General features: G+C 34.3%; 1 protein-coding gene across 2 annotated transcripts; it reads right to left on the bottom strand.

Annotated features, from left to right (window-relative positions):
* Positions 1–3,687: 3,687 nt before the first annotated feature.
* Positions 3,688–8,276, bottom strand: LOC100804052 (uncharacterized). Of its 2 annotated transcripts, none has more exons than XM_006583725.4 (6): positions 7,883–8,276; positions 6,584–7,595; positions 6,264–6,403; positions 5,408–5,444; positions 4,607–4,674; positions 3,688–4,504 (listed from the first exon to the last, which is right to left on the bottom strand). In XM_006583725.4, the coding sequence occupies exons 1-6, from the start codon at positions 7,978–7,980 to the stop codon at positions 4,021–4,023; spliced, it is 1,839 nt and encodes a 612-aa protein (XP_006583788.1). In that variant the 5' UTR covers positions 7,981–8,276; the 3' UTR covers positions 3,688–4,020. The 2 variants fall into 2 exon arrangements, with proteins under 2 accessions (XP_006583788.1, XP_003529282.1); XM_003529234.5 differs by having other exon boundaries at positions 6,264–6,451; positions 7,883–8,275.
* Positions 8,277–8,839: the final 563 nt, after the last annotated feature.

The raw sequence follows: 8,839 nt of genomic DNA, 5'->3' as shown, positions 1-8,839 counted from the left end.
GGTTTTGATTTCCTAAAGGCACAAAGATAATAAAAAAGTAATTAAAAAAAACTTATAGCATGTGACTGAGATAAGAAAAAAATCATTAGATTTGTTCTTCTTTACCTATAAAAACACTTAAGAAGAAACAATAAAATAAGTAAATAGAAACAAAGAAGAAGAACAAGACAATTAAAAAGTCTATAAAATATACAAAGGTTTTTTATTTACCTTATATCTTCTAATTTCTCTCTATAGATTAAAGAGTGTTTTGTCAACATAAAACCATATATCTTTTCACTATCCTAGATTATTAGAAAATTATATATTCTCATGACTTCATTCCCTAAAGACACAAAGATAAAAGAAAATTAAAATAAAAAACTTAAAAATCTCTGAGTATTGTTATTAACTTAAAGAAAATATATGTTAAAAAAAAGAGTAATGTGTGATTACATAGACACAAATGATCAAAATATAAAATGTTCATAGAAATCAAACCTTTAAAACTTAATTAACATATTGGGTAGGTTTTAAAATTTTTAAAAATGGATAGTTATAATTAACAAATTAGTAGATTTTTAAAATTTTAAAATGGAAATTTTTAATTAAAATATTGGTTTGTTAAAAAGTTAACAACAACAAAATAGCAACTTTCATTTGGCAGATTTTTAAAATTAAAAAAATAAGCAGTTTTTAATTAACAAATTGGTAGGTTTTAAAATTTAAAAATGGACAGTTTTAGTTAACTAACTTGTAGGTTTATAAAATTAGTTATCTTTGTTACTCTCTTTTTTTTCAAATGGAAACAAAAAAAAAAGGGGAGAAAAATAATTAAAAATATTTATTAAAAAATCTGAAAAAAATGAGTTAGTTGAAAGCAAATAAAGTAAGGAGTTTAATAAAAAAAAGTTAAAAAAATTAAGAATCCTTTCAATTTTAAAATATGTGCATTCCAATATATTATCTATTGTAATGTCTTTGAAAAAAAATATGAACAATAAGGAGAGGTACATGTGTTAGCATAAACAATTTCATTGAATCATGCAAAACACTTTAAAAAATTTCAAGAAGATTTTTTCATCTTTGCATATAAAAGGAAAAAAAAATTCATGTATTCAGAAAAAAAAAGTTGGTATGATGTTCAATTGAGAATTTGATATAATAAGATTGATAATATTACTTACATAGAGAAAGGGTGCAACCTCAGGCGGTCATGGAAGGTAGGCATATATCATGTGATGAGTTATTTTCAGACATTCACCAATGTCCATGTATGCAATATTTAGCTTTGCAAAATTATTACTGAGTTTACATAATGTTGGGTTGGGAGGATTTGGCCACAAATGCAACACTTGAAAAATCCGAAAATAATAGTAAAAAACATTTTCATTGTTATATTTCGTACGTTACAATTTCCATTCTTCCAAATCTGTAATCTAAATAACAACATTTCAAACAGCATGTAAATCAAATTTCCACCAAAAAGATAACTATACAGATATAGTAGAAGTAGGAGAAGAAAAAAGTAGAGGAAGAAAAAGAAAGAGATTTAAGATCGAAATTTGAAGTCAGAAATTAAGAATAAAAATGGGAACCTTCCTTTGAGGTATTGTTATTAATTTGAGAGGTGTTGTGTGGTTGTGTGGTCGTGTGGGGTTACATTGAATAGGGGAATGCAGGATAGTAGGAGAGTACATGGAAGTGTCAGTTACTAAATAGAAATTTCAAAACTTTGTGTTTATTCTGTTTTCTCATTTTATTCTTTCTTTAAATAAGTGCGTTAGCTTATTTATGAAAATAATTTTTGAAGGATAAAATAATCTAAATAAAGGTAGAGACCAAAACAGTTACACAAACTTATATTTCTTTGTGTTCCTCCCTCTCCCGACGCTCTGATGGAAGCTCCAACGAGACTCCCATGACGCCTTCAGTGTCAATCCCTACACACATCTTTTTGCCTATTTCGTGAGATCCCACACTCTACATATCATCTTCTCAGATCTATATCTGTGTGACCCACTTGTATAGAATCTTGGCGAAGCTATCGGCACCTTCATTTCCACTATAAAATGCCTTTGAATCAAGTGACCTTCCTCTTCGCGAGATCTGCCGCAGCAGTGGAGGAGAAAAGTGACCTAGGAAAACCATCAAACACTTGGTGGGCATGGAGTTATGTTATGGCAAACTGGCACATTCTAAACTGGCCATTGCCGGAAGCGTTGGAGACATTGCCAGAATGTTGATCACGAAGGTGAATGGATTGCGTCTGAAAAGTCCTCGGAGCCGCCATTGGAGGCTCCTCCATCATAGGCGTTGGGAGAGGGAGGGACAGAGAGGATGAAATGTTTTGATCAGGAAGGATCCATGATAATATTATGAACCTGAATCCAACGGCTCTTAAAAAGTGCTTCGTGGTGGATCACTTATCAAAGTAATCCACCTTATACACCGTGGTTATCCCACATCCCAAACTTTTTTATTTGTTTTAGAAAAATGCTTTTGGCATAAATACATTTTCTTTGTGTGTTGGACACAGATAATGTTTTTATTGTGAAGTTTGGTATATATAATGAAAATGTGTTATTATCATGCATTTAAGTTATTTTTTATTTAAAAATAAAGTTTTAGTTGGTTGATTAATTTTAAATGAAATGTTAAATCATTTAGTTAATTATCATATTTTAAATTTTTTTGTGTGTTTTAAATAAGTTAAAGTAAGTGGACATACTCGTACAAAATAAGTGAATGTAACGTTAAACAATACAAAATAAGTAATCATATAATTATTTTTTTTTTCATTCCCCATAAATATTTTCCATAAAAAATAATTATGTTTGAGACACGATTAAAAATGAACTATGAATATTTCTCTCAACAAAAATTCAAATCTTAATTCTTTATATAACAAAAAAACTAGTCGCTGTTTCTGGACCCAACCTTTGTTGATAAGATGACTTTTTACTCTTGTATAAAATTGATCTTCTCATGTTTTTTCATTATATATATTTATTTATTGTATGATTGTAGTTAATATAAAATTTTAAAAACGATTGATGTTAAACAAAAGCTTTGCCAGTACGTTGTCTAGTCATGGTTTGACTGTATAGGCTACAAGGTACAATTGGTAGTGTTTACATTCCAGTTCATCTCATTAAAGTTGTTTATTATAGCAAAACAAAAATATTAAAGTTATTTGACTCATTGAGTAAATATGGAAAGCAACATTTCATTTTCTTTGGTACGATGATTTGGTAGCACATCTGTTTATCGGTTAAGAAAACCCTTTACGCAAATGAACTTTCACACCTTCAAAAGACAAAACTATGAATACAAGCTGAAACTCACAACATTAAGAACACTTATATATTAATCAAAAGAATTGACTTATAAAATGTTTACATAAGTGAAAACAAATTATTTCAAAAAAGAATTCATATTCCATTTCCGTCGTGTAAAAATGGACCAACGATAACCACTCATATTCCATTAATCTCTGTCCCAGTAGATTGAGAAACACTAATGGTCTTTGACCTAAGAAAAAAAAAAGAACACATATTATTTAATAAACTATTTGATTTATTGATAAAAATTACTGTTTTTGCATATAACATAGCAATAAGTTTTTTCAATTTGGAAATCCGTGATCATGGTCCATAAATTGCCCAAGATAGCCGCATGATGATGAAACTAAAACGAACAGTTTTATGGTGTTAATCATGCTACAGTGTTTTCATTAGGCAACAGCACTTCATCTCCACCACAAAGACAGAAGAAAAAAATAATAGTGTTTTGGCAGAAAATGATATGGGGCAATAAATAAAAACAAAAAATATGGTGATTGTAAATTGGTATTGTCAAAACTAAAGCTATGTAACTCGTGAAATCATTTTAATTTCTCTCTCATATTTGTTGTGAATGAGGAGAAAATAATGAAAACCACAGCCACTCGACGAAGTGCTCTGCAATTCCACTTTGCATGAATCCAATGCTGTCTCCTAGAAATTGGTCTTTAGTGAGTCCTATTATCCACCAAATATTTTAATAACCATTGATCTGAGGTCTTGATGTAGGACCAACAAGCCGTGAAAATGGCACTTGTGTCCTGCTGTTGCCAGTGTTCAGACCCCTTTGACCTGAAAACTTATCATTTACTTTTGGATCTGATACAGATTTGGAGAATGCTTGTGCAAGTTCGACCGCTGAAGCTGCTCTACCATACCGTGTGCCAGCAGCACCTGGAGCTGATTTTGGCTGCTGCTCAGCAGGCTTACGCCATGTCTCAGGTGAAGGTTGCCTCTCAAGGGCCGGCGGCTGCCTATTGCTCTCCTTCCCGTTTCTCCGAGTATCACCCCGCCAATTTCTCCTCTGTGCATGAGCCCTTTCACCATCTACCCTTTGCTCCTTTCTTTCGGGTTTTCTGCCTGTCTTTTGATCAAGATGAGCGTCCTCAGTCTTTTCACCATATCGAGTCTGGGTTGAATGGTCAGGAAGTTTCTCAACCCTCGAAATATTGTTTTCAACCCTTCACAGAACACGATTTATTGGCAATTGGCAAGCATTGAATCAGACTTGGATCACCATTGAGCCAAATAGATTGGTACAGACAGACAAAACAAGTCCTTACCTGTTTGAATGCTCAACCACATCATAATTGTTGATTGCAACATCATCAATCCCTCGCTCCTTCAATACCTGTGGGAAAATTGGCAACATTTCAAGATGAAAACAAGAAGCCAAGCACAGAGAAAAGGAAAGAAAGTAATGCCAGATGCTGCAGTTGGCATTACCGGATATCCCTATCCCCAACATGACAAAAACACAAATTAATAATAACAGGACTTAAATATCTTTTTAGTCCTTCCAATATAACATTTTTTTGCTTTTCATCCTTACAATTTTTTTTTAGTCCTTGCAAAGTATGTTAGTTTTGGTTTCTGTCCTTATATTATAAGGCTTTAGATAACGTTTTTTCACTATTTAAAGTGCTTTAAGAACTAAAAACAAAAAAAAATAAAAATTTGCAAGGACGAAAAGCAAAAAAACACTAATTGCAAGGACTTAAAAGGTATTTAAACCTAATAATAATAATTATGTACCTCATTGTCATTTTAGTCCTACAACTTAGAAAAACTCGTATAAGTCCCTGAAATTTTTTAGAGTTTCATTTAAATCCCTAAACTTAACCCTTTTTTTTCTTGTTTTGGTCCTAGTCCAAGTGATAGTAATAACATAAGTTTAGGGACCAAAGTGAGTTAATTTCAGGGACTTGAATGAAATCTTAAAAAAATCAGGGACTTACTTGAGTTTTCCCAAATTTCAGGAACTCAAATGATAATGAGATGCAAATTCAAGGCCATTTACTCTATAAAAATAAAGCATAAACTTTAACTGGCATTCAGGATAATATATAAAGGAAAACACTTACTAGTTCACGTGGGCGAGCTCCACCAAATAAAACATTCCTGAAACATTTGCATCAGTCATTCCATTATTAAACATGAAGCCACAAATAATTAACCAAATAAACTTGCTGAAAGTAGCCCTATTATGCATTGAGCTTGAGCATAGACACAAGATGAAATTAAGACATTACAAAGTTCAACATTAATCATTACTTCATATCCATTTTGCTTTTAAACAAACATATCTATAATGACAATTCACACAGCACACATAAAGCACTCCTTATATGACAATAATAAAAGCAAACATAAAATTTTTGGAATTAAAAGCAAACATAAGAATTGATGATGGTACTGTTTAATAGTCTTTTAATTCTGTGGTATCGATACTACTAATTCCAAAAGGTGTTATAAACATGAAATTTGAATTTAAGGGCCCAATTCCAATTCCAAGCATGAAACAAGCCCTAGGCGGCTAAGCCTAATCTTCCAGAATTGCTCCAAAATTATAATATCTACTACTTACTAAATTTGAAAAAGAGCCAAGGATACAAACACAGGCACACAAAATTCCATGGGCAAACACACACACAGAACTATTGCTACCTATAATATAATGTTTCGATATATAGGTCGCATAAATGTAATTCCATGGTTTCTTCTTCAAATCTGTTTGATAAAATGAAAAATTAAATGTATAAGGTACAGAGAGGAAGATAGACAGAAACAGAGGAAACTGGATAAGGCTCATCTCCCACACTTTAATAGGAAAAAATACCATTCTATTATTCCTTAAAGCAAATAAATCTTGCAGAAGAAACCATGGATAAGGCTCATCTCCCACACTGTAATTCCATGGATAAGGCTCATGCAACTGACCTGTCTCTTTCACTGTTTCCGTCCAGCTGTTCAATGGGCTGAGACCGAGGCTTCAAATTCAGTTTCGGGCGCTGTCCTGAGTCTTTCCCACTGTCAGTCCCAGCTGATACAGGCTTCACAAAATTGGCATGGCCGTGGGCCTGATAAACGGTTTCAACATGGCCAGAATCATTAACATGACGATTACCCTACCATGAAGCAAATAAGAGAGTTCATAAAATAACTGTAAGAATAAATAAATGCTGACCACCCAATCCCGCTACCAAAAGGAAAAAAAAAATCTTGTGGAAGGAAATTTCGTAAGCTGAACTCGTGAATACCTGTGCATAATCCATGACAGCAGGTTCTGAACTTTCCACTGGCTTTGCCCTTGGTAGCAACTTCAGTTTATGTCGCTCAGTTGGTTCAGAAGGCATACGGTGCTGCAAATCAGACCCAACAATTTTGCCATCATTTCGAGCCAGCTGAACCCCACCAGAGTGATGAGGTGCACTTGTCGGTCGTACATCTGAATACCGGGAAACCCTGGACCTTTCATAATTTAGTAACTCATTCCTACCACCTTGCATCTGATTATCAATGCCTAAGCCCCTTTCAGTGTGTCTAGCTAGCATTGCATCATAATACTCCTTTTCACCCACTGCATCCATCCTACTATAGGCACCAACGCCATTAACACGTGGTCTATTCTCCAATTCAGGAGATCTAACCACCTCAGCATCTGTCTGATAATGTACAGCCTTTGACTGCCATCTACCAGAAGATACCTTCTCAAGAGCACTCGCATGAGCCAACTTGGAAGCAGCACTAGCACTAGACCAAGCCGGTTGCTCTGGCTCAACAGCACTTGCCACTTCTTTCCTCATTGACCACACATTCGGATAACCACCACCATCACCTGCAGTTCCCTGCTCCTTACTACCTCCTAAACTTAGAGGATTCATTCCCACATGCACCGCTTCAGTGAGCCTTGCAGAGTATGAATTGCCTGCCCCAACAGGAGTTTGAGACACTGGAGCCACTTGCCTGCCCAATGAACTCCCTCCCAGTCCATACTCCGGTGGCCTCACCTCAACACGAGGAGGTGGACCACCACGGATGCTCTCATCACTGATTGTCCTACGCGGCACCGAACCACCATCAAGGGGCTTCCTCTCATCCTCATCAAAATTCCTGCCAATTGGGGCAGTGTTAGACAGAAACGGGGTTTTGTCATCATAATGTCTAGTCGCGGGTGACGTGTGCGGCCGAGACCAATGATCCGATCGCCCCATCGGCATCCCCCACGCCGACGGCCGATCAAAACCAGAACGATCTGAAGTCCTCACAGTCCTGCAAAATTCCAAAAAACGGGTAAAACATTGCACAAACAAATCCATCATGAAGAAACCTCATCACGCCAAAAACAAAACAAAAATAAGCACAATTAGAACCCACTCATCCACAGATCTAATTCCTCTCTTAAACACCTTTTTTTTTTTTTCTTTTCACAACCTCAGCATCAACAGGGGTACCCATTTGCGAATAATCGAAGACAAATCAAACTAACACGAAAAGATTAAAAAGTTAAAACCATGGATTGAAAACAAGTGATAAAACAATAAAGGGGTGGTGCTTACACGCCAGGAGCAGAAGGTAGAGGGAGATCAGAGGGAATAGAACCGCCATGGAAGTCCTTCAGCGTCATGGTGTTGCCGCTAACTTTCTTCTTCGACATTCTCCCCTTTCTCCCTCACAAATTAAAAAAAAGAAAAAATTAAAAAAAAGAAAAAAGAAGAGAGAATCTCAATCCCAAAGCCTAAAATTCAGGGTCGTGGTTGCTGTCGTAAGCGAAGGGAGAGAGTAAGGAGGGTAACCCCACGAGTGGGAATGGATAAATAGAGAAGATGGGGAGCAGGAACAACAGGAACAGCAACACGATTAAGATTGATGTCGGGTTTGAGGTGCGAAACCGAAAGGGGGGAAAGAAAGTGAAGAAGATGGGTGAGTAGCGTTTTGTGTGAAAATGATTGTGTTGTGGGCAAATTATTTGTTTTATTTTATTTGGGATTTTTTTTAGTATTATCATTTATCAGTCTAGAAATAATAAAGACTGATTTTTTTTATAAAAAAAAATTTATATACACATATATAAGAATTAAATACAAACTAGTCTCTCCTAACAAATGTTTATATACATATATAAAAAAAATCTCGGACTTATACAAATAATTTATCTTTGATTGATTATATTTTTTATTAATTTTTTTAGTAACTCATAAAATATATATGACATCCTACAAAGTACTTATATCTCTAACCTTTCTAATAGTCAAATATATTTAAATATTTTATTTATTAGTGGATAATTAATTATCTATAAAATCACATAATAGGTACTATTATCTTTTATGTATAAGTAAATGTTTATCTTTAACATTATTTACAAGCTTCCGACTATTACCTACGAGCTATGAAATAACCGTTCCAACAAACAAGAATGGACAATTATGTTAATCTCATGACACACTCGGCACATGAGCATAGACAAATATTCATTCAAACAAAACAACTTATGATAGTAAAAGGGTAGAATT

Source organism: Glycine max, chromosome 7 (assembly GCF_000004515.6).
Source record: "Glycine max cultivar Williams 82 chromosome 7, Glycine_max_v4.0, whole genome shotgun sequence".
Taxonomy (NCBI): domain Eukaryota; kingdom Viridiplantae; phylum Streptophyta; class Magnoliopsida; order Fabales; family Fabaceae; genus Glycine; species Glycine max.
Note: the sequence above shows the minus strand (reverse complement) of the source record. Positions and strands in the feature narration are given on the sequence as shown.